Source organism: Formica exsecta, unplaced genomic scaffold, assembly GCF_003651465.1.
Source record: "Formica exsecta isolate Colony F162 unplaced genomic scaffold, ASM365146v1 scaffold15, whole genome shotgun sequence".
NCBI classification, from domain to species: domain Eukaryota; kingdom Metazoa; phylum Arthropoda; class Insecta; order Hymenoptera; family Formicidae; genus Formica; species Formica exsecta.
Window position 1 is genome coordinate 1,584,482 of NW_021848825.1, and position 25,351 is coordinate 1,609,832.

The following is a 25,351-nucleotide window of genomic DNA, read 5'->3' on the forward strand; positions in this document are numbered from 1 at the left end:
CATCTCAAAAAAGCACTAATATTCAAATTATATATTTTTCTAAAAAATTTATTATGAAATTAAGGAAAAAGGGGAATTTGTTTTGGTTCACTTCATTCTAGTTCCGGTTGCGGGTCACGATATATCAAGGATAAGAAGAGTAGGGATAATAATCCTACACGCAAGCGGACTAGGATAATTTCGCCGCTACGAAACCGGCCTACGTCGATATCGGAACTTGATTTATAAAAGGATGCTGGATTACCGATGAGAGCGGTTAGATTCTATTTTACCGTCGACGGTAAGGCAACGGCGGGCATCATCGGGGGCCCAAACGCGTGAAGAGATATGGCTCGATTCGCGGTAGATTCCAGATTGTTTCGGCGATTATGCCTCGATTCGAGATTTACGAGCGAGCGAAGCCTTTCGAAACGCACCGCCATTTATTTATAGTTACGGAGAATCACTTATTGCAACCCGTTCGTTCACTTTCTTCTCTCTCTTTCTTTCTCCGTCGGGTTCTTTCTCCCTGGCCTTCTTCATCGCCCGCACGCGTGAGCGCTTTTAACGCCCGATGTCGAAGACGACCACCCGCGGTATTGAAGTGGTACGGGAATGCGGCTGCGGACAAACATCAGATGCAATTTCGTGCATCGACAGAAACGCAGCTTCGGAGAACCGGCACGAAAGTGGATCTACATGCTCGTAATTATGTCGTAAGTTTCTTGCGGTCAAAATTATTGCATGCAGTAATAACTTTAGTTTTTTCGTAATCAAGGACAATAATCTTTGTTATAGATAACTGCGTGATTAAAATATATTTTTGTTTACATGAACTTTTGTAAAGTAAATTTTATATATTATACATTTAAGATTCTCTTCTTTCTCAAATAATTAATGTTTGACTAAATCTTATTTGAAACAATAAAAATTATTCATGCTACACGCTATACGCTATGTTCAAAATTTAATTACTTCCTAACAAATAAAATTAAAGCTAGTACGACAATTTTATGTTTCAACGATTCTATATCTTCTAAATATAAAATATGAAAAATCATTATTTTCAGTCTATGAATGGACTTGTACCTTCTCGCAATTAAGTTTTTATCGCATGAGTATAGTTTTTTTTTATCGCAAGTTAAACAGCTAACGCGCTATAAATGCTGACTGTATTATTTTCAGAAATGTCGGTCTTTCGCAATATTACGCCACGATTACGTGCAGTGCCGTAGTATTACGCACTTTTTAATTTGTTTGAAATCGCAAACAAGCGAGATGATTTACGTGAGATATTGGAATAACTTAACGAATCCTTTTCGGCTTAAGATACGATAGCTAACGTACGCTCATATCTGCGAGCGATTTCTTTTATGAGTACATTTTCTTACGAGCTATAATTTACAATTACGTCGCGAGAAAACGAGTCGAAATTTCGTGACCCCATATAAATATAGCGGGCCAGCACCGGATGCGTATACATACAAACACGTGCACGCATGTCACAGCTGCTAATGAATATACATGCGTTATCCTACAGTAATTGCCATATCAAGGTCTCGTTGTTAATTTTTAACACGGTCTTAATTATCACGTTCATCAATTTACTAAATTGCTCTATTATGAGGAAGCCTATTCTTTCTATTTTTTCTTATTCATTAACTTTGTTCGAAACTTTATAGATCCGCATCCGCTTTGCTTAACATAATTTCACGCAGACTGTTAGGCATATCATGTAAATACTTTGTACATATTGGTTATGGAAATTGGAGTAGGATATTGCAATGTACTTTTTTTCGCATATTTTACATAGACTGCTTTTTAAGATGATTACTATACCGAAATAATTGCATAAAAAACTTTATATAATACTGCGCTAACAGGAAACGGTAATAACTAACTTCATGAGAAATTTTATTACGAGGATGATTTTCCCAGTGTGTGATCATGCAATTACAAAATTAAAAAAAGATTATCTTGTACCCGGTATAAAAATTTTCATCTTTTATTAATTTATTATCTCTTAAAATTTAATTTTTTTTGAATATTTGATATTACCAAAAAATTGCAAATATAAAATTAATAGTATTAAGATATCAAAAATAGATTAAACGTATAATCTTGATAAACTTTGATACTCCAAGATTAAAATTAGATTTGTGTGTATATATCTGACTTAGAGTTTACATTTATATTAATATACCTAAATCATATATAGCAACTTAATCTACTAAACTTAATTTTCTTAATGTTAATAAATTCATTAATGTAAAATTATTCATTATTATCACATATGTTGATTATAAATCATACGATTATTCTATCTCTAGGTATTTTTTAAAGAAGCGCTAGTAAAGTAAAATTATCGTACACATCATTACTATTACATTACGTAATTAGGAGTGATCTTAACTATGAATTAGCTTCATTGATGAGCAATAATTCATTTTTAGACATGCGTAAACCATAGCTAGAAGATATTTATCGTTATACTAAATTTGTCATATGTGCAAACGGCAGATGTTCGCGCGTATGTTAAAATAATGCAGGAGCTGCATTACGGTAGCGACAATGCCGTTTACACCAGTCAACGCTAATGTCCGACTTTCTGAGAGGTCCCGCGTGGTCTCTTTCTCTTTATCGGAGACAGCGGACCCTGAGGTAGTAGCCGACGACGAGCAAGTTATTTGCTTCGCAGAAGTGATAAACATAACATGTTCACGCGCAGGGTAAAAAGGGCCGCTGTATGCATGTTGTCTCTCCCAATTGCCTCTGGTACGTATATTTATACGGCTATGCTAATTTCGCGACGTCAACTCTTTGGGTTTTCAAGTTTGTAATTATGTGTGTCATCTTCATATAGATGCCGCAATCGTTCAACGACACGAATGAGCTTCTCTGGCCATTTTGGCCTTCAACAGCAGCCGTAGATAAATGAGACATTCAATTCGTCAAGTTTTTGTATGCTCGACGTGTACTGTATATTGAAGTGTCTGCGTTGAAATATTCAGTAATTAGATGCGGATTGGTGAAGAAAGGACCTTGGTTGAGAATATGATTTCTGAAAGAAAAGCACAAGAAAATATTGCTTTGAAAGATATTGCTTTTGATTAAAATTATATTTAAATATTTTTCTGGAGTCAACATATAATTACCATTATAGTTAAAGAAATTTATTTATGTATCAGGAAACATTACTACAGTAAATATGATAAATTGTTTTATGCAAGAATAGTTAGGGACTTCTATATTCAACTCAGATGGAAATTGAAAGATTGATCACATACACACACACAGATACATAATAAAATAAAACTTTTTAATCTATTTTTGATGGAAACTAATATTACTGATAACATTGAGCAGGTGGTATAATATTCTATGGAATGTAAATAAAAATGGATGCACATGTGTGTCATATATACCATTAATTAAATATACATTATTTTTCTAATATATAATTTATTGATGTTTATCTTCTAATATTAATTAATATTGTTACTATAACCCGATTTTTCAATATTCTCTATCATAATTTTTTTTTTTTGTACTCTCAACGCGCACCAGCTGCGATAAAAATAATTTTCTAAATAAGTTACAAAATTCAGTAATAACTTATTGTTAGTGTATTTATAAATCGCTGCATGTCTATTGTGCTTGGCAGTAGGTTCGGTATGTCATGCGATTCAATACTATATTTCACGTAATAAAATTTGATGAAAGCGTACATGAGTTTACTCACGTACTTCTTGATATAACTATTGCCATTTCGAGGTAGAAGACATATATATCTGTCAATAAAAGCAAGGGAGAACACAAATAGGGCATAAGAGGAAAGAAGATGTGCCAAAACCGCTCAAATATGAGCAGCACTATATAAACGACGAGGCAACGCGTTGCAACCACATGGAGAAAGTTGCATCAGAGCACATACAACCGGTGTCCCGTCATCTGACTCATCTTCGCTGACTGTGATCAGGAAAATTATCGCGGTGCATTAATCTGCGTGTATTGCTTATCGTCAATATAATCTGCTCTAAATTGTACTTACATATTATTTATTTTGTAAAAATAATTTATTAATTTCACTTCATTGATCATCTTAAATATCGATAATGTTACATGTTCCTACAAAATGTTTATATTATCTTTTGACATTTATGACGCGTTTTAAATTGATTTTGCTGTAATGGAAATTCAATAAAAAATGTAATTTTTCAAAAAAATATTTTACAGCCATTTTTTTTTTTAACATTTTAGTAAAATAATATCTTATAGCAAATATGTACAAAAGTTTATTAAAAGTTAAAATTATTTACAATATTAAAATAAAATTGCAAGAAATGTTTTAGTTTTTAAATTCATTTTAATTTAATTTTAAATAACTTTTACACATCTTCTTTCTATATATTAAGCTTTTTTGAAAATAATGTTTTTATTTTTACCATTTAAAAATGTTTCAAAAATTATATTAAAAATAATGTTTTTTTTATGAAAACTTTCTCAGATATATACATTAATCTAAATATTTTTATTTAAAGAAATCAGATAGATTTAACTTTGTCGTTTACACTATAAAACGCGAAGTTACTGCTTGGGTGTAATAATTCCAGAAATACATTCATCCCACTCTCTAACGTCCTCATAGCATCTCATGATTGGGTGGTTTGTCAGAAGATTCAAGAGAAGAAATTCTTTCTGAATTGGATCGATGGTAAATATCACGTCATGTGCGTGATTGCGTCATTTTACGCGTGCGCGATGTCACGTTTCCTTCTCCGAAATCGTAAAGTGCTACGTGCTCCGAAGCACCTCTGCGTCTGCGCTTATTATAATACTTGAATCAGAATTTACGTGGCATTTTGTTAAAGTCTTATGTAAAAAATTGTATACATTCTGATTGTTATTTTTTAATTTTGACATTTTTACAATTGCAATAAAATGTCAAAGATTTCATATATTTCATCATACTTGTCGTTCGCAGAAGGTATATAAAGTGGGGGTAAGGTCACCTTAGCGAACCTACATCCCTGAACTCTTACTCCAGTCAGTAGAATAGCGGTGAGCCGGCTGCAACGTGCTCAGTCTGTGTTCGACAGTGTCGAAGAATAGAGCCTCCGAAAGAATACTTATTGAGGTTGGTAAAGATTCCATTAAATATATTATTTATAATTATTTTTGCTCAAATAATCACAATATCTAAACTAGTTGTTACAATAAATAATAATATCTAGAAAAATTATTTTAAATATTAATTTTTTGTGATTTATTAATTTAAAATTGATTTTAACAAATTTATCTTATTAGATTTAATCTCTCTCTCTCTCTCTCTCTTTCTATCTGTCAGTTTATTGATATTTGTAAATACTTATAATGCGCGCGTGAAATTTGTTTGATTGTGTTTCTTATTTGATTAGTTGCTCGCTGTCAGCCTATGTTCATTACCTGCGATAAAAAGTATGTTGATAGTATATGTATTATCGACATTTGTTATACTATGTGTGTGTAATATACCAGTGTGTTACAGTTTATTATTCTCTACCTTTCTGTACAAAGTGTAACGAGTTTCATAATACCGGACGTTGTTTGTCGATTATATCTCGCCGGTCAAGCGCGTTGATGATTTATGATTAATGAACAGTCTGCGATATCAACGAATTATAATTAAATTCCTACATGCTCATTCTTCGTACTTTTCCGCTTCACAATTTACATGTTTGTACCTAATTTAAAAGGAAATGCCGGTATCTCAAAAAAAGATGTATATACGTTGATTATACTGCTACTGCCATCTGACAATTGAATGCACTTGTTGCATTCGTTGCACGTGCAGAAAGCGGCAAAAAATTGCGTGATGCATTTTTTACAACCGTATGTCTTGAAATGGCACTTGCCAACGCGACACTGTCCTTTCTAAAAAAAGAAGCAGACATGTGTTAGAATCGATATTATTGTCAGGGTTAATGGCCTCCGTTTGATTTTAATCAAACGTAAAGATAAAGAAGAACAATTGCTATTAAAATGAAATTCTTTTAAGTAATAGAGATCATCACTTCATGGACATGCGCGTCTTCAATATTATACGACCTTTTGACCTTCACAATGGCCTTGTTAGTGATTTTTATTAGTACCAATTTTCATCGCATATATTAATTTAAATTCAGTTTTTATTATTCGTGATTAATAAACAAAAAATATAAAAAATAATATAATAAATGTTACATGTAAATTAAAATATACATAACAAATTTGTATATTAATATATTAATATATCATCAAATTATTTTTATAACTTTACAGAAAATGGCAACGTTAAAAGATCAACTTTTAACTACTGTGACGGAACATGTGCCAAGTGGTAGAAACAAAATCACAGTAGTCGGTGTGGGTCAAGTTGGAATGGCCTGTGCTTTTAGCATCTTGACAAATGTAAATCAATATTAATAATCAGTAATTAATTTTATGACATGATAATTTAAATATGTTATTATTTTTATTTTTGACAATAGTTTACTTTTAATTGCAATTAATATATATATATAAAATTAAATTACTCAATAAATTATTGTTTTTGCAGCACGTTTCGAGTGATGTGGTATTAATTGATGTGATGATAGACAAACTAAAAGGGGAGATGTTGGACTTGCAACATGGCAGTGCATTTATGAAAAATGCAAAAGTCAATGCTAGTACAGATTACGCTGCTACTGCCAATTCGAGCCTCTGCATTGTTACGGCGGGTGCTCGTCAGCGTGAAGGCGAAAGCAGACTGGATTTGGTTCAACGTAACACTGACATCTTCAAAGGCATCATTCCACAGTTAGTCAAATATAGCCCGAACACGATTCTCCTGATCGTTTCTAACCCTGTGGATATTTTAACATATGTGGCATGGAAACTCTCCGGCTTGCCGAAGAATAAAGTCATTGGTAGCGGTACAAATCTGGACTCTGCTCGCTTCCGCTTCCTGTTATCTCAAAAACTTAACGTCGCACCTACATCCTGCCATGGTTGGATTATCGGGGAACATGGTGACACCAGCGGTGCATAAAATACTCTTTTAAAAAGCAAATCTTTTGCAACTAATGAATAAAAAATATTGTGACTAATCAAATTGCCGGCTAAGTTAAATGACATTTGAAAATAGTATAAAAAATTATAGCTTTTTTTCATATTTATAAAATAAAAATTTAATTACAGTAGCCAAATTTATAATACATATACTTACAAAAATACTTATTTCTATGATATATAAGATACTATAAGAAATATTTATTTCTCTATTTATCAGTGCCTGTATGGTCCGGAGTTAATGTTGCTGGAGTGCGTTTGCGTGATCTCAACGAAAACGTGGGTACTGACAAAGACAAGGAACATTGGAATGAGCTACATAAACAGGTAGTACAAAGCGCGTACGAGGTGATCAAGTTGAAGGGCTATACTTCTTGGGCTATTGGTCTCAGCGTATCGCATCTTGCATCAGCAATATTAAGAAATTCCAATCAAGTGCATGCTGTATCCACGTTGGTTACTGTAAGTCGACAACGTAGATTTCCACTACATTAATTTACATTAACTTATATTCATTTAATAATAATATATAAATAATCTCTCATTAAAATTTATATTTCATTAGGCATATTTAATTATATAGTCGGAATATATTATTAATTATATTACATTCCTTATTTATTTTTCGTTTTAATAACAATAACTGTAAATTCTTTTATATTTTTAAAAGTTTTAGCAATGGATGACAATATATTTTTGTTATGGATTATATTTAATTAAATTGTATTAAATTATTTACTAATTTTTTATTATGTATGTGCATTTTTATTAATACGTTAATTATTTATATTTATTTTTTTTATCAAATGCAATATTAATTATTTTTATATATAAAGATCAGTTATTTAAAACTAACAGCTTTAATAATTTTAGGGTTATCATGGAATTAAGGAAGAAGTGTTTTTATCCTTACCTTGCACGCTGGGTGAAGATGGCGTCACGCACATCGTTCAGCAGAAGTTAACAGACGATGAACTTGCACTGTTACATAAATCTGCAGTGATGATGAACGAAGTGCAACAAGGCCTCAAATTTTAGAAGAATTATCTTTATATATTATCTTTATCTACGTATATTTATTTTATTTTATTTTTATGTGTTTTTGTGTGTCGATTTATATCCAATTTATGTGTACTTACATGTTTCAGATGTCAACACACACTATCATGCATATATACAAGTTTACTCATATATACATACATATTTTTTAGATATAAATGTTTTTAACTACATAATATCTATATTCACATACTACTTGTAACACGTGTATGTGTGAGAAAGTTAAAAATATGAAATATTTGGCTATATTTATTTCTTATTATAATTTCTATTTATATAATATTCTTATAACAGAGATCTCATTATAATTTATTTCAATCTTATATTATCTTGCCAGCAATAGGCTTATTTGCCATTATGATTTATATTTTAATATTATCATACATATTATTTAAACCATTTTATCTTTCTAATAAATTATTTTTTATCTAATAACTCAATTATTTACACAATATTTTCTTATTAAATATACTGATAATATAATATTATAATAAAGCGCATAATACACACACACGTATGCAGATAAACAACGCAAATTTAATTATGTATGATTCAAATTTTTAATATCAAGTATTGGATAATGTTAATTTTTTACGTTATAATGTGAAAGTAAATTGTTTTCAAATTTTTAAAAAATATCTTACATCTTAAATTTTATCCACACATACACACACAATTACATGTTTTATTTTTATGTTGTGCTATTAACTTTAATAGGATAAATAATGTTCCTATTATGAATGTTTATGCGTGTTTATATGTGTGTATAAATATATAACTTTTGTGACAAATTCGATTATTAATGTAATGTGACAATTATTATATAATAAGCCATTTTTAATATATTATATAAGTAATAAAATATTTTCAAATAATTTATCAATGGATAGTATATTTTTATACATATTTTTTTCTTGAACACCTGCTGTACAAAATTTAAGTAACCATGGATGCGTTTAACAATTGGCGAATCGACATGATGGCGGAATGCCAAGGATGTTATGTCGTTCGATTATCAGTGTACTCTCTCCTTTCGAGAAAAAAACGGTTTCATGCGATGTGACGGGCGCGGGTGAAAACGATCGTGAGACGTTTACAAAATCGGCGAATGACAGAAACAATGGTTCTATCACCAATACTGTTAAAATCATCGCTATCGATATGTTTGAGAAATCTTATCCGCGTGACATCAACGACGGCAATAGGCTCCATTAGGAGTCGATATACACGTCCTTTACCGCCGACAGTTTTGGCGAAAATCTTCGGAAGTAATAAAGGGAAACCTTTCGGAAAAGATGCGACTGCTGGTTCAGATTTACAGCGAACCGTTAATTTTATGTAAGCATCTTCGTTGTTATGCTTATATACATGATAATTATTATTTTAAACAAAATATATATCGTTTGGCTGGATTTATTCTAAGTTTAATTTAGCAATGAATTATTTTTGATTACATTTAATTTATTTAAAGATGTTATCTAATTATTATTGCACAATCTTCTGAAATTTTTCTTATGTTATAACATAATTATTTATTCTATATTCTGAAGCAATTTCATGATACATTTCTTCTCTTTGTAAAATAAATTTTCATTTTAAAAGTATATAATATAAAAATTTTATAAATGCGTTATGATGTGTGTGTCACACAAACGTAAAATTGTTATTTGTATTAAATCTACATTTACAACATAAATCTCTGATTAATAGAACATTTTTCAGAAAATCTAATGTAATCAGTTTTGAAATTATTGGTAATTTGATGCATAATTTAAAGAAATCTTTAAATGATATTATGATGTAACATTTCGTTGGAATATTAAAGAAAAGTGAATTATTCGAATTTTAGTTCGCCATGCTTACGAGAAGAACTCTTATGCAAGACCTCGGAACCAGTTAAAGACTGCTGTCATAAAGTCGCTATTGTCGGTGCTGGTATGGTTGGCGTTGCTGTTGCGAATGCGCTCCTCTTTCAAGTACTGCAATCCTTTTTCTATCTATTGGAATTTTGTCTCTTGGCCGTTTATATTATGTTTATTTGCTGGATTATTTATTTTATATTAAAAATTTGTATATTGAACAAATGCAGTTGCAGAGAAAAGATGCAATTGAAGAGAGAAATATATATAAGCATTATTGCTTAATTATATTCACATTATGGTATATTATAGAACCTATCGTGTAGTTTAAATAAAGAATGAGAATATCAAAATTTAATTTTTTTAGCAATATGTTTTATAAATTTTTACTATTGTTCTTTATTTAATATTAGCGAATTACTTCGCACATTGCAATAGTAGACGCCTTTCCTAAAAAGTTGGAAGGCGAAGGAATGGATTTTTGTCATAGTTCTTCATTCATAGGAGATCCAAAGATCGAGTACGACACAGGTAATGGATTTATTGAATATATATTAATTGCAAAAATTGTAAATTTATTTGTATATGTATAATATGATTAACTGCATGTTTTGATTAATAATAATTTTATATTTTACAAAAATAAATCCACTTAGTCTCAGCTTATGTCTCACTTTTAATAATTATTTTTCTCTTTATTTATACTCTAATAAAATAAAAATTTCTTCTGTAGATTTTTGTGTGACACATAATTCAAAAGTCGTAGTGATTTGCGCGGGTGTACGACCAAAGAAGAGCGAAAGCCGACTTGATTTGGTGCAAAGAAATACAGAGATATTGAAAAATATAATACCACCTCTCGTAAATTATAGCCCTAATGCTGTGTTCATCATTATCAGCAATCCTGGTTAAAATAAATCTTTAAAAATAATTTCATTTTTTAATTTTTATGTATTGTATTTTTACTAACGTAAATGACTTTCTTGTACAGTGGATATCTTGGCCTGGGTTACCTGGAAGCTGAGCGGACTTCCGGCCCATCAAGTAATTGGCAGCGGAACTCATTTGGACAGCGGAAGATTTCGCTATTTGATTGGTGATCGATTAGGAATAGCGCCAAGTTCGGTTCAAGCATTTATAATCGGTGAACATGGGGACAGTATGGGTAAGCTCTATCGAATATACCTATCATTTGACACAGAATAAACAAAGCGAGATGTTATGCATTAAGCCCAATATAACATATGACGTTTCACTAGTTCCGCTCTGGTCCGGAGTGAGCGTCGCAGGGGTGCAATTCCGTGATATTATCCCGAATATTGGTTTGGAAACGGACGATGAAAGATGGCACGAAATATCGAGAGAAGTCGTAAAGTTGTGAGTCTTCAATAATTTTATTCTTATTGGAGATATATTGCTAGTTTTCAATTTCGTTCTATCAATATTAAAAAATAATTGTAGAGTTTAGGTATAATAATATAGTTTTATAATAGTATGTTAAAACAGATTAGACAATATTTTTAATTTCTTCAGAGGCCCAACAGTGCGGTGTTTAAAAGGATACTCAAATACGGCCATTGGAATTTCCGCAGTAGATATCATAATCGCAATATTACGCAATACTCAAGCGATTATACCAGTTTCAACTCAAATACAGGTATATATTAATATGCATGTGTGCCACATTGCTCTCATTCGAAAAATATTTTATTCATTGATGGATAAATCACATTAAGCTAATTTGATAGAACTAATAGCAATTAATGACAGATTTTTTTCATACGTTTTGCATAAATAAATCTGGATATATTCGAATAAAATATAAATGAAACACATCTTTTAAAAGAAATTACTGTTATATCGACTAAATATAAATTTATAGGAGATTGTAATGATCTCTCTACACGAAGCATAATCATTTTTATAGGGTCATCATGATGTATGTCACGATATGTTCCTGTCGCTACCTTGCGCGATTGGCGAAAATGGCATCACGAATATCATTCGAATGCATATAACCGAATACGAGAAAAAGCTGTTCCAGTCTTCGGCGAATATCGTGTACAACATGCAGAAAAAAATCAACATTAAATCTTGAACGATGGTACATTCAATGAGGTCATACAAATGTGTTTAATTTCCTGTGTAAGAAGTTTTGTCGAGTATAATAAATTATTACGTAGCTTGTCCTTTGTTCTGTTACGCTCGTCACCGCAAAACTGTTCGCCGCACAATCTTTTCCAACTCGTGCAGGAACGTCCGCGGTAACCGCGGAGATGCTCCGGTTGTTAATTTATGCAAATCAGGAAGGAGACTACCGCGATGGATTTTTCGAATAAAGTCTTTTCAAATTCCTCTAACAATTAGAGTTGATAAAATGGGCTTTTGATATGACGATACCTTCTCGCTAACAATCTCGAGGTGCTAAAATCAAAACCGAGGGATTAATGACATAAATGACATATTTTGCACTTAATAATATCTGGCATGACATTTCATTTGCGCAACTCGAATTTCGTGTTTTTTTCTGAGTAAAGCGTTTCGGTAAAGTCAAGTTGCATATTTTTGGGATTTTCCTGTTACGTATGAAAATTATTTGACACTTCTGGGAGGCAGTAAGAGTACACGTCATCATTTCGTATTCCCACGACGCGTGAACGAGCGAAAGGTGACCGGTGGATGGTACTAGAAGGCCGCGATTACGCCGTAGGCTAGGCCACGGCAAGGTGAGAGAAGAGTGTGAAAACCGTGTGCAAGATGGCGTTTTGAAGTGCTCGACCTGTGTAATATTCACCTGCATCTGAACAGGCCCGACACAGGACCGTAAAAGAGTCCGGTCTATCCTTGGAGTAATAAAGTATCGTGTTACGAGACATTTAGATTTATCATAAAAATTATGCATTCTATAATTAGGTATTCTAATAATACAAACGGTTATAACGATGATGACATAAAGAAAAATGAGGAATGAATCATCATTAGCGCGTAAAGAGTAATGAAATGTAGGTAGAAAATCATTGCGATATATATGTAATATCGTCGTAGACTCAAGCAGCGAACTGTTCTCCTTTTACCCGCTACAAATCCACTTGAAAGACATGTCATCGATTTTGAAAGAGCAATTCTGCATAAACCTTACATGTCACAAGTGCTTGCGATAGAGTTACATAAATTCTTAGTCGACTCCAGACAACTACGTGACCGGGGGTTAATCTGATATGATTTTGAAATTAATATCCAATTCGACGAAGTGACGTATCGTTTAGTTAATATTTTTAAAGTATAATATGTGTGTGCTTCGAAACTGTCATTCAACGTTTGTTGTCTATCCACTAAATTATGATTAATATAATTTAAAACATCCATCATTGATATTTAATATGACATTAATCTTCATAATACCTTCATTTCTCAATCGCGATATCCTCGCAAAAGAGAATGTATTGATGTTACATGTTTAATGTTTTATTTGATTACCTCTTAGTGGCTTTTTTGACGCTGCATTTAATTTTATGCATGCATGTATTCATCTCTAAGAATAAAACATTAAAAAGATAAATATTTGAAAGAGTAACACACTTGCGCGACCTCGAAGAGTTTGTAAGTTCTTAATAATTATTTATATTTATACTTTACACTTAATTTTCCTATATTTAATGCAAATTCAAGATTTGTGCAAGTTTGCTATTCTAGAATTATCTTATCAACAGATATATTTCTAAGACAGTATTTTGCAAAGACACAAAAGTACGTTTAACCATTTCGTTGCTTGCTTTTCGTCATCTAATTTAAACTCAACTCTAATTTAAACACTTGCTCCAATCAGGTTCAACTCGAGATGGGTTCCGCAGGTGACGTTCACATCCCTGGCTCCCAGGTGGAGGTGGCACACAGCCGGGCCCCATTCTCCGTTGGTCTCGCCGCCCGTCCAGTGGAGCTCAGTCAGTAGACAGTCGATCTGTCCGGTCAGCTGGTTTCGTTCATTCGCGTGATACAAGAGCTTCCCGATGGTGAGCCCATCACGAGCGACCAGATAGATCCCGGTGCTGATCTCCCGGTGTACCTTCAAAGAGATCATCAAACAGATCAGATCGATCGGAAATAATATCGGCGACCCGGCCGCATGTGCGCGAGTGTGCAGCATCTCCACCGGAAACACCAACAACACGGTGCGAGGAACCAAGTCATCCGTAAAAGAGGAAGCGACGGCAACGGGGGAGGAAGAAGAGGGTAGCGACTCAGGAAGGAGAGGTGCGCGCGCGCGGTCAGACAGGAAATGACTATATCGTACGCGAGCGAAGTGCCGAACGGCTCCAGCTTTGGCTGCTTCTGGAGGATTCTGATCAAGTGAGTCTCTAAATCCGCTGTTTCCTCGTTACGATTTTTAACGTTAGCTCGCTTTAATATGCTGAGTATGTTGCATATAAATTATGCTGCGTACATATAGATATGATTTCTTGCGGTCTACGTCAAACGTAGACACTGGAGCTGTCAAGTTGCTGGCGGCTGACAGGTAGAACTGGTAATAGGCGCGTGGAGTTCTGGCAAGAGTTATTTTTCCGCTTATTTGTCAGTTCATCGTTTATCAAAAGTAGATATCTTACATTTTGTTTTTTAGCAGTATGCTATTTATAATTTAGTTAAATTACACAAGAATTTTGATATTTTATTTGCTACAAGTTATATATTCATTTTCCCAAATTTTTTATTAATTATAATTGATTATATATATGGAAAAGTTTTAAGAAGAGAGACCTACTTTTACTTTCGCTAACAAGTTGCATAAATTATAGTGATAGTATTTTTAAACTCGAACATGTGACCGGCTGTCGGCGTCGCGATTACGCGATCATTGCAAAACATAACAGTTTCGTGATATGAATTTGTCGAAGAACATCAGAATGTATTGAAGAATTAAGATTTCGCCATGTATTTTTGATACAGAATAGTTCACGAAATTGGATCGCGCTTCTAAACATCTGTATTGTCAGTATGCTATGTAAGAAATTGCGCTATTCCGGCCGGCTGATCGTTGTGCAACTTTTAACTTTCGACTCATGTGTGCTGCGCTTTCGATATATTATAGCTTAGTTATATAGAAAGAGAAAAGAACAAATTCTTGAGCAAAAATTAGGTAAACAATTGTGCTGAAAAATAGGAAGACTGGCCATACATTAATTATACTATCATTCAGGTATTAATCAGAATTGTCAGTAGGCTCAGGCAAATTAACTAGCCGCATGTTTCGAAACTAGTCAATAAATTAGCATTGTCAGTTAGCAAAACTGAGCTACGGAAGCGTCCCAAATTTTTTCAACCGTACAGAAAACGCGACTCGCACAAATCACAGTAGCCGAGCACGTAAAACCCGCTAGCACAGAAATGGTATTCGGTCAATGCTTGCTCGCACGCGTTTTAAAGAAATAAGGTCGTCGATACGTCGATTTTAAACGTAACGGCGCGCACGGCCGCTGTGTGCTTGGAATATCGCTGTTAAAAATTATTGCCCAGTACACGACGATCTGCGTGTATCGCTCATTTGCTACGCGATGGATAACATTGATAATGTTTATGATAAAGGGATTGGCTTAACAACATGTGCCGGACACGTGTTTGATAGAACCGCTCATATGCATATGTAAATGCATCGTATGTTCAAAATACAGCGATGCCGCGATGTCATTAAGGTCGTTTTTTCTGAATGATTAGCCATGAGTGAAACGTACGTGACATCTCTTTCGCCGTTAATTTTATTTAATTCCAGAAGAGCATAATGAGTAAAGTTTATTAATGACATACCAAAAATATTTTCCCCCGTTATTTCGCTAATATATGTATATCTTTTAAAAAATCACACAAAAATGACAACAACAGATATTAAAAATATCAATTTGCTAATTAATTTAATTATAATTAACTATTAATCATTAACATAAAGTGTAAATATTTTCCTTGCACATATGATGTTTCTTAATACATTCTGTATAATATGTCTTGTTACTGATAATATTGGATGTTTTGAAAAAAGCTATATCTTGTCTGTAAAATGACAGAGAACGCATCAGTAATCTGTCTCGGTAAAATTCCAGAAATGTGCTTAACATAAATGTGAATTTTAGTCGTTTAAAACACATTATCTTCATCTTAATTACGCACAGTGCCATTAGGCCATTATTTCGTAGCTCAAAATTTTACTATTAAAAAGTTGTTCGTCATTAAATCGTTATATAATCGTTCTCGTCAATCGGTGACATCAATGCTTGTCGAGAACATTTCTACGCGACTCAGTGCCAGCGATTATAAGTCAAATTAAATGTTATATAACCTGAAATTTTTGTGAAATATGATGTAGATACGAGAGTAATGTGCTTGTAACGATCCGAGATGTTTGAATACAAAAACCGCTAAAAAAAATGTGATTGCTGAAAAATTTCCGAGAGCGACAAGCAGAATCACTTGATTAAATAGAATTCGTTTGACACGCGCGGTGGCAATAACTGCTCGTCACGTATACAGCCATTTCTCAAATGTAATCGCGAAATACGAACTTACCTTGCGTGCTTGCCGAAATAATAAACAAAAAAAAAGAAAGAAGGAAAGTGTGAACAAAAGTTGCATCGTTTTTTTAAATAAAACAAACATTACACATCTCTCTTTTCGTAACACATATAATTCTCCTTCCTTGTCTTGATAACAACCGAAGAAACCATAAAACGGATGTGTTAATTGTATTTGAAGTCGTTCGCATGATATTAACTATTACCGATATTATGAATGATTTGCAGAAAAACGTAGGTATATTAACAAGCTTACGAATTAAAATATTCTTCTTTATATTGTCGAGTATAGAATATAAATATATGCAACATTATTTTTATTGGAAGAAAGGAAGAGAGTAACAAATGTCAAAGAAAATTTTCTTGTAGGAAACTTGCTTGTATAAGTCTAGGGATATGACGAGCAAGAATAAAATCGATCGGGAAAAAAGTTGTTTATGCATAAAAGATATCTTTTTTGTCTCCGCATATTACATTGTATGAAGCTCATATTATATAAAGTCAATTTAAATGTATGTTGTTCTGATATTGATTCAATACTATGCACTTTACAGTTGTTCGCAAAAATGCATCTGATGCTATGATCTTAGATCCTAATGCAATTCACGGTGTCCTTGTCAAAGCCCGTTTGTTGACATTTCTACGACCTTTATCCATTGCGTTCATGGATAGATGATCTCGGTTTCTCTCCAAGCGCCTCGGTGGAAACGGCCTTAACGGCTTTCACGTAAGATCTCGCTTTCCTATGCGCGTTATACCACAACACTACACAGTAGTTAAAGGAAAGACGACAGCGGTTGGTCTATAAATACACCAGAATGTCCAGGAATAGAAAATCTTTCGCGATAGCGTGCAAACGAGAGCGCGCGAATACCTTGTCAGACGGATTTCTTGACAGAAATTGTGATTAGCTATAATTTGCGGAGAAAGGAATCTTTGATAGATGTTTAATTTTTTGACGATTTTTTAATGTATTGGATTATTTCAATTCTGGAAGCGTTAAATGATGATCGTTTATCGAAAGGTACCATCCAAGAAGAAAAAATAATTTGTAGCTACGCTATTTATAGCAGTGTAGAAATGCTTATACCGGAGAAGCGAGCAATTCTACTTCTGTAACATTTCATTGCTTGCGTTTTGCTCCTTTAGATGCAGCGACCACGCGAAGAACTCCTTTTTCTTATTCGCGTCTTCCGCGGTGACCCATACCAGCTTTCTTATCCATCTACCGGCGCTACTCGCAAAAGCAAACAACACGATCGCCGATCTATAAATATCCAAGAGAGTCTCCGGAACATACTATAAATACATAGCCAATATCCAGGAATAGAAAATGCTCTTACCTGCTTTTCCACTACGCTGATAGCGATCACGCGGGCAAATTCTCGCACGTAGAGTAGATCTGTTACGAGGTTGACGATACGATTGTTAGAACAATTTCTGTCGCGCGAAGAAGAGGTGCTCTCCATGTACGTGCATGGCTAAGGGCCAATTCCCTCGACTTCCTCCGGAGGTTAAATTCTCGAATCGAATTCCATCATTAATTATGTCGCGAAGAAGACGTAGTAGAGAATAAATAAATAAGAAATTGTAAAGCGATAATATTTATCGCGATATTTCTTATTAATATTTTTTATTCATATTTTTTCGTCTTTTTCCTGTTATATATACAGTCTTACAATTATTTGTCATATTTAACTGTTACTTGAAATCTTTGTGTATAGCACAAGGAAAAAGTATTTTTTGCTAATAGTTCTGTCTGTCATTTACTAAGAATTGAGCATCCGGAATGTAAGAAACGTGTCGTGACATTAGCGATGCAGCACGAAAGCGAAACGATAGCCTAAAGTATTTTTATGGCTCATGATTATCGTCCGAAGCATGACGTTTGTTGCAACAAGTGCCTGCATGTACGATGTTACAGCTGGCTCGATCACGCGCGCGAAATACTCGTAGCGCATGAACGGAACAATCCTGGCAGGCGAATCGCACGCGTGAAAGCAAGAACAGTTTCACGTCGCGCGAAGCTGAACGTTTAACGTAGAGAATGTTTGCGTGCGATGCTTATCTTTATGGATTTATCGAAGAAAGACGACAGATCAAATAACTTGAATCGATATATCGGTAACACAATGTTGCCTTCAAATCGGCATATGCAGACGATGCACAAGGCCAGTCTGCGCGGGCAAAATTTGTGCAGATGTTTGCAGAATTACAAACAGCTTGTTGTGAAATGAAAAAGCGCGTGTCGCTAAACGATAGGCCAATCACGAAGAATGTCACGCACTTTATGTAGGACGCGAAATAAGACACGTGTATGTCGAAAATGTTCTGTGGAACAAGGAAAACGTATGAAATTACCGGCTTATTGAAGCAATCGCAAAAGATAGAAAGAGAGCGCATAATTATTCAGAGTTATTGAGCATTATAATCGTAAAGATTAAATCTATATTATAAGCATAGCACTCGATATTTCTAATGTAAACTAATGCATATAATATTGTTTTATTATATGTATCAAGAAAAAATTAATTATTCAAAAGACCCATTTAATATGTTGTGGATATATTGAATTGATAATATAATTGAAATCTTGATAAAATACATGTTTTATGTATTTTATAATATTATTGTTATTAATATAACAAGTATTTCTCTTACATCTTACAATTTTTTACAAAATAGACTTTTGGTACATACGTCATTAAAAAATTTACATTTATAGAATTATTCATTACTACATTATGAATCAAATATTGCGCATATATTATTTGATCGCACATAAGTGATTAAATGAGTTTTCTGTATATATTAATTATAAAATCTACCAAGAAATTATTTTTACAATTGAAATTTGTTTTTCCTACAAAACAATTTATAGACAAGAATAAAAATTGAAACAACATAGTTTTAACTAAAAAAAAAGATTAGAGATAAGTTATATCTTGAGAATATTATTTCGTAGGAACTTATATTTGGAAATAAATAAACAATTGTGAATTTGATGCGGAGAGATATATAAGCATGTGGAATTTATCTTAGACGATTTCAGGGACGGAAATATTTTTTGCCTCAGTGAAAGGAACATCGAAATCGCGTTACGTCCTTTTAATATATGATCTTTGATGAAAACGATTGATGAAATTTTTCAGGAGTCTGAATCATGACTCATGTATTATAATCATTTAAAGTCGCCTGTATTCGCGTCATATTAAAGTAATCCGGCCATGTTACCTAAAGCTAAAAATAATCATATGAATTTCTACGTTACAGTATAGCTGTTGCTTGTTGTATCGCTCGTTATTTTTTCTTTTTTTGATACTCCACAGCGATTGCTTTTTACTTTGTGCTTCTCTCTTTGCAGGGGCCATTTTCCGCATTAGTTTTATTCTAATCATTACCCTTTTTTGTCTACATAAGAGCCTCCACTTCTTTTCTTAGCATTGTTTTATTCTTTTATTTTATTTCTTTTTTTACATGTTTGAGCAATTTTTTCGCGATTTTTCTCGTCCGGCGTCTTATCGACTCCTTTCGAGAGCTTTCTGCGGTTTATCCACATCGAGAGACCACATCGATTAGTCACATTCGAGCTCGTCGCGATAGATAAGTCCTATCGTGCTTGTTTTCGCGATGCCTCGTATCGTTCTCTTGCGCCGTTCTCGTTGTCGCCGGTCGCTTTGCGACACGCCGAATGACAATGAGAGGACGAGCGAGAGGTGACGGCGGTCGGTACGCGATTCGTTGTGCGCTGCACTTCGATCGCATGACATACATTTCGCCTTCCTCGCTCGTCTTTCATCGACCTCTCGTCGCGCATAAGAGTACGCGCGCTTTTCACAGCAGCGGCGACGGGACGACAAGACCGAGCCGGGGACACGAATGCCGCTATACGATGCATCGAATCGCCTAGAAACCCGAGCTGACCCAGTGCCTTCGCCATCGGCACCATCTCCAGCATGTGCAAGTTCTCGGACCGGTGGTTACACAAGTTCGCAAAAGCTCCGTGTGTGTGTAAATGTATGTATGTACACGTGCGCGCGAATTCAAGAATTAATTAAATCTCCTTGTAATAGAGATGAAAGTATAATTTAAAAAAAGTTACATTGCAGAGCGGTAAAAAGTATTTATTCAACTGTGTAGTTATACAATGTAAAGAAATAAAAATTTAAGAAACTTATAATTTTTATTAAAAATATAGAAATACAGTTTTATTATTTGCACAGATATTTTAATGGAAATATGTACACTAAGATAGGACATTGCTCGGTAAACGGTATAGAGGATTTCGTAGAAATATGCTCATCTAATAAGAGCGCTCCTCTCGAGGCAAGATTCTCGTTTGGATGTATTTCAAACGCGCATGTCATGGCTGACACACCGCGGCTTTATCCACTTGGCAGCCGCGTTGAAAGGATTCGAAACATCGCATCACTTGCTACCGTGAATGCGATAACTTTAAATGTATTATTTATAATTGTCACCATATAATATATGTGCAGAAATTTGTACATGGTTATGAATTCATTTTAAATAGTGATATTAATCATTGCGTTTGATTTCCAGTTTACAATCTAAGACTTCATGTTAGGATACAATATATTAGAAGAATTATTCTTCTCAACGCAATTATTTCTTTTCTAGAATGCAAATTATGTATATAACTTGTATATCTCCAAATATTAAATGAGATACATTTTCTTTATTTTTCAATTAAAAATTTGAATATTTCAGTATATGAGATGGATCATATATTCTCGCTCGATTATATATTTTGACCTGCGCTTTAAAATTTAGCATTGATAAGAATTATTTCCTCGTAAAATACCTTCGCCGCTTGCATTCGAGGGTAAAGAAACTTATTTTTCCTTCCGTGAGAAGTTTCGTCGAAAATTTCCATTGGTCCTTGATCGATCCGGTGAATATCCGTACGTGAGTTAAATGGCATGTCACAGGGACACTTATCATTTCCTCGCAAGAAACAATGATGAAGCAGGCGTTTCGTTCAACGATTGATTGATGCATATCACGCACATTCGATTTCACTCAATTTCTAATTAAGATGTAAAACAACTTGCGCGCATGACTTTCCGACAGTTTTTTCCAGGCAATATCGAGAAACGTCCTCTCTGATATGTTAAATATTGATTGAGTTGCACATAATATTTCGAATTTCAACTCAGTATGATATTAATCTTTCGATTAAGCACATTAATCAGATTTCTGCGGAAGTATTGCTCTCGAGGAAAAGTCCTAGAAATCTGGCGAAGAGAGGACGAACGAGGAGCATCACGCCGTGAAGCGTGACCGGTGTTAGTTATGCAACGTTTTACTGCTTTGCGTCCTTGTTGCTCCAGCATTGGTATTATCTTGCTTAGAGCGAGGAATCAATTACAATTTGTTGCCTTGATGATGGTATCTTTTCGAAAGGTGAAGGAAAGAGAGAGAGAGAGAGAGAGAGAGAGAGAGAGAGAGACCCTTGGCAATCCCAGTCAATCAGTATGCCGTCGTCGTTTTTAAAAAGAGCCGCGAAATTTTCGTTTGATTCGGTAGAAACAAGACGAAGTCGTGAAAAATTATCAGTATGATTTAGTTGTTGACACAGTTTAACCGCAGACGCATTTATCATTCGCGACATTTTCAGAGACATATTCTGTAATGGCTATTAAAATCTCTTGTTTAAACATTATGTAACATACATGGCACTAGACCATAAATTAACCGATAATTAACACTCCATAAATGTTCGTGAGAATTCGCTCGTTATCACTATAATTGCAGTGAAACTCCGAGATTTCTGGATATATCTGGATAATTAACTTCCTCAATGAATTTTGATCACCATAAACAATTTTTAATGTTAATATCTTCCAATCATAATTTTAAAATTGTATAGATCAAGGATCCTTCCTTGGAAAATTTCATTTACCGGTCATATTATACCAGTATTTTAAAGTTAATTTTGCTCCATGAATTTATTTTCGTTCTTTTTTAATAATTTGACGTTCTTTTAATAGCTATTAATAAATTAGAATATGATATTTTTGAATAAAGATCGATGTTTAATTACACGATCGAGATATATCTCTTTAAACGCGCCTCCGTGTCGCTTAATGATCGTAAAAAGGCGAGACAGGTGTTTGGCGCGGCTTGAGCTGATAACGCAACGCAGGGGACACGCAACAGCATGCTTACCGTCTACGCATAACGTCCCGTCGCGCTTCTCGCGTCGCGAGACTTAAGATACAAGGCTGCTCGTAACTATGTCACTGTCAATCAGACTCATCGGTATGTATAACGCTTAACCAAACGCAGTCGTGTGTTATGCCAGGATACTTAATTATTTTCATGGTCCAAGACACACGAGATCGGAAAAAAGACCTTACTATGTGTATGTCGTTATACCAGAATCGATTGCCAATTAATTTATCGTTTAGCCATCGGTAAACATTTATATACCGATAAATTCGCAAAAATTTACTTGAAATTTGTTTGTGATGTGTACCTTTTGGTAAACTGAGATTTATTACTTCCTGGTTACATATGCTTTTAGGTAATAAAGACTATTATTATACCTTGTTGTACTTTAAGATTATTTTGTTTGTTTGCAGAGAATTGTCAGTCTTTGATCATGACAAAATATGATACATCATATTATAATGACATGCACATGAATGATGAGTCTAAAATAATACAGACCTATTGATTTAAAATTGAGTAAATATTCTCCAATAAAATGATTTTTAGCAATTGCAGAAAATTTAAATAATGATTACTTTTTTTCTAATGATAGTGTATTTTAATAATGACAGTTTCCACAATCACATGTGCCAACTTATATGCACACGTGTTATACAAACGTGTGTATGTGTTATTTGATTAAGATAAATTAATAAAATCATAAAATTAAGCATTAAAATTAATTAATTAAATCATAAGATTAACCGTTAATATTAATTAATTAAACCACAGACTTATTTCATGTACATAATGGTACATGTAAACTTATAGATTAAATATTTTGCTTCATTATTAACTTTAGCCAATTCTCGTAGTTAATTGATATAAAATCATATAGCATTGACTCATTAGTAATCTAAACAATCGAACGTTTATCATTTTTCGTGCCAACTGTGGATAAGACTCGACCTTGCTATGCTCGAGTATAATTTTTAGCACCGAGATGGAAGCCTGTATCACGCAGCGTGATTAATTCGTTAGCAGCCACGATTGATGTTGATCATCTACTGGCATTATGTAAACGCGGAGGAAGTTGACTCTCTCGCTCATAGCACTCGGGCGTTTCGTGTACTTCCGTACAAGTCGCGTCAGGACTTTCATGCAACTAATCAGCACACCTTCTAACTGCGTCTCGAAAATTGTGCTTATTTTTATTTCTTTCTTGGAATCTGTTAATAACAGCCATCATTTTCACGTGTACTACACGTTCCAATTTATACATGAAAGATTACGTATGAGACAAAAAATCTAAGAGTGTTAAATAACAAACTACATTTTGTTTAAGTGTTCTTATTAATAACTTGAAAGCTACACGAAGTATAAAAGTAGCCTTAATTGCACTACGAATCTCATAAAAGTCCTTATGTGTATGTATTATGTTATCTGATATAATATGTAAAGTATGTAAGGTGTCATATGTAATATGTGTAATGTGACATGTAATGTATGTAATGCATGTTAAGATGCATGACATATTTGCGCCTTATATAATGCAAACCTAAAATGTAAATATTAGACATTATTGCTCCGATTCGCAGGACTCGTGAATCAATGAATTCGTAACATAAGCTGGAAGGTTATATAATACGTATTCATTAACACGACAATTGAATGACTCGAGTGATGCTATCCCTTAACAACAGCACAGAACGAATCATCGCATTCTGAAAAATACGGAAGCAGTTAAATCATCGAAATCTACGACTATTCTTCTAGCATCTGTACTAATTACTACGTTAGATTCAGCGTTTCTTAGTAAAAGCGTAAGAACAATGCACATTCTTTCATTAAAATTTACGTTTTCTACACAATCGATCTTATCATAGTTTTAGGAAATATTTTATTTTAATTCCTACAGGACATGATGATAAATATTTAATTATTAATTTTAAACAAATTTAAAGTATTAAACAGATTTAGATCGTGATTATGTAATAATATAGCTCTGAATAATTTATTTATTCGATGGCATGACGTAGTTATTCCATAAACTTTAGCAAAATATTACGATATTTTGTTAGTTAGATTATTCTAGTATGATAAAAATTGCATATTATAAGATTTACAATATTGTTGTTTCTTTTCCAGAAATTATTGAAGAGAATTTCGAAATATAAAATATTATATATTTAATTGTATTTGTATTTTTTAAAGAGAATTCTCGAATATAAAACCTTGGCAGCAATGCCCTCAAAAGAAGCGGATTCAACCCACGAATATTTTCACTTTGACAAACTTTTCGAACACCTGTTTCTTAACTTGGCCTCCGTAACAATACTTATCGCGATTCGTAGACTCTTGTTATGTTTTCATATGTAGCTCAATACGCGTGGGCGGATAATATTGGTCGTTTTCTTCCTGGTTCTTCTATTGCTATAATTTTTAACACAAAAGATTTAAGTTTCTCTATTCATGCAATAATATACATATATATGTGTATGTGTTTGAAAAATTACATTAAACATCATGAGTCATATTAGCATCTCGCGCCAAGTATATATAATATAGTAAATAATTTTGTAGCAGCGTATTCTTTTTCGAAATGACAAGCTTTTTTAATGTAATATAATATATTTACAATAATATAAT

The 25,351-nt window shown here is 33.4% G+C and overlaps 3 protein-coding genes and 1 long non-coding RNA gene across 4 annotated transcripts in view; all 4 read left to right on the plus strand.

Moving 5' to 3' along the window:
- The first annotated feature begins 371 nt into the window (after positions 1 to 371).
- Positions 372 to 3,406, plus strand: LOC115232849. Its single transcript, XR_003883669.1, has 3 exons — positions 372 to 695; positions 2,500 to 2,754; positions 2,843 to 3,406. It is a non-coding gene; the product is annotated as an uncharacterized LOC115232849 (long non-coding RNA).
- A 1,591-nt stretch (positions 3,407 to 4,997) lies between these two features.
- LOC115232847 (L-lactate dehydrogenase-like) lies at positions 4,998 to 8,355 on the plus strand. Its single transcript, XM_029802980.1, has 5 exons — positions 4,998 to 5,116; positions 6,280 to 6,408; positions 6,557 to 7,022; positions 7,271 to 7,512; positions 7,924 to 8,355. Exons 2-5 carry the CDS (start codon positions 6,283 to 6,285, stop codon positions 8,086 to 8,088), a joined length of 999 nt encoding a protein of 332 aa, XP_029658840.1. The 5' UTR covers positions 4,998 to 5,116; positions 6,280 to 6,282; the 3' UTR covers positions 8,089 to 8,355.
- A 415-nt stretch (positions 8,356 to 8,770) lies between these two features.
- LOC115232848 (L-lactate dehydrogenase-like) lies at positions 8,771 to 12,066 on the plus strand. The gene is made up of 8 exons (XM_029802981.1): positions 8,771 to 9,447; positions 9,959 to 10,085; positions 10,382 to 10,499; positions 10,702 to 10,875; positions 10,960 to 11,133; positions 11,228 to 11,345; positions 11,502 to 11,625; positions 11,896 to 12,066. The coding sequence occupies exons 1-8, from the start codon at positions 9,218 to 9,220 to the stop codon at positions 12,064 to 12,066; spliced, it is 1,236 nt and encodes a 411-aa protein (XP_029658841.1). The 5' UTR covers positions 8,771 to 9,217.
- Positions 12,067 to 13,843: 1,777 nt separating this feature from the next.
- LOC115232807 (bestrophin homolog 15) overlaps positions 13,844 to 25,351 on the plus strand; it is a 64,340-nt gene continuing 52,832 nt past the window's right edge. The window contains exon 1 of the mRNA XM_029802911.1: positions 13,844 to 14,315. Coding sequence (XP_029658771.1) covers positions 14,245 to 14,315 — 71 coding nt within the window. The 5' untranslated portion in view covers positions 13,844 to 14,244. The remainder of the gene's footprint in view (positions 14,316 to 25,351) is intronic.

Coding starts and splice junctions, on each gene's coding strand:
- LOC115232847 (XM_029802980.1), top strand. CDS start 6,283: ATGGCAACGTTAAAAGATCAACTTTTAACTACTGTGACGGAACATGTG. Junction 6,409..6,556: donor CTTTTAGCATCTTGACAAAT/GTAAATCAATAT, acceptor TTGTTTTTGCAG/CACGTTTCGAGTGATGTGGT. Junction 7,023..7,270: donor GGAACATGGTGACACCAGCG/GTGCATAAAATA, acceptor TCTATTTATCAG/TGCCTGTATGGTCCGGAGTT.
- LOC115232848 (XM_029802981.1), top strand. CDS start 9,218: ATGACAGAAACAATGGTTCTATCACCAATACTGTTAAAATCATCGCTA. Junction 10,876..10,959: donor CATCATTATCAGCAATCCTG/GTTAAAATAAAT, acceptor TTTCTTGTACAG/TGGATATCTTGGCCTGGGTT. Junction 11,626..11,895: donor CAGTTTCAACTCAAATACAG/GTATATATTAAT, acceptor TCATTTTTATAG/GGTCATCATGATGTATGTCA.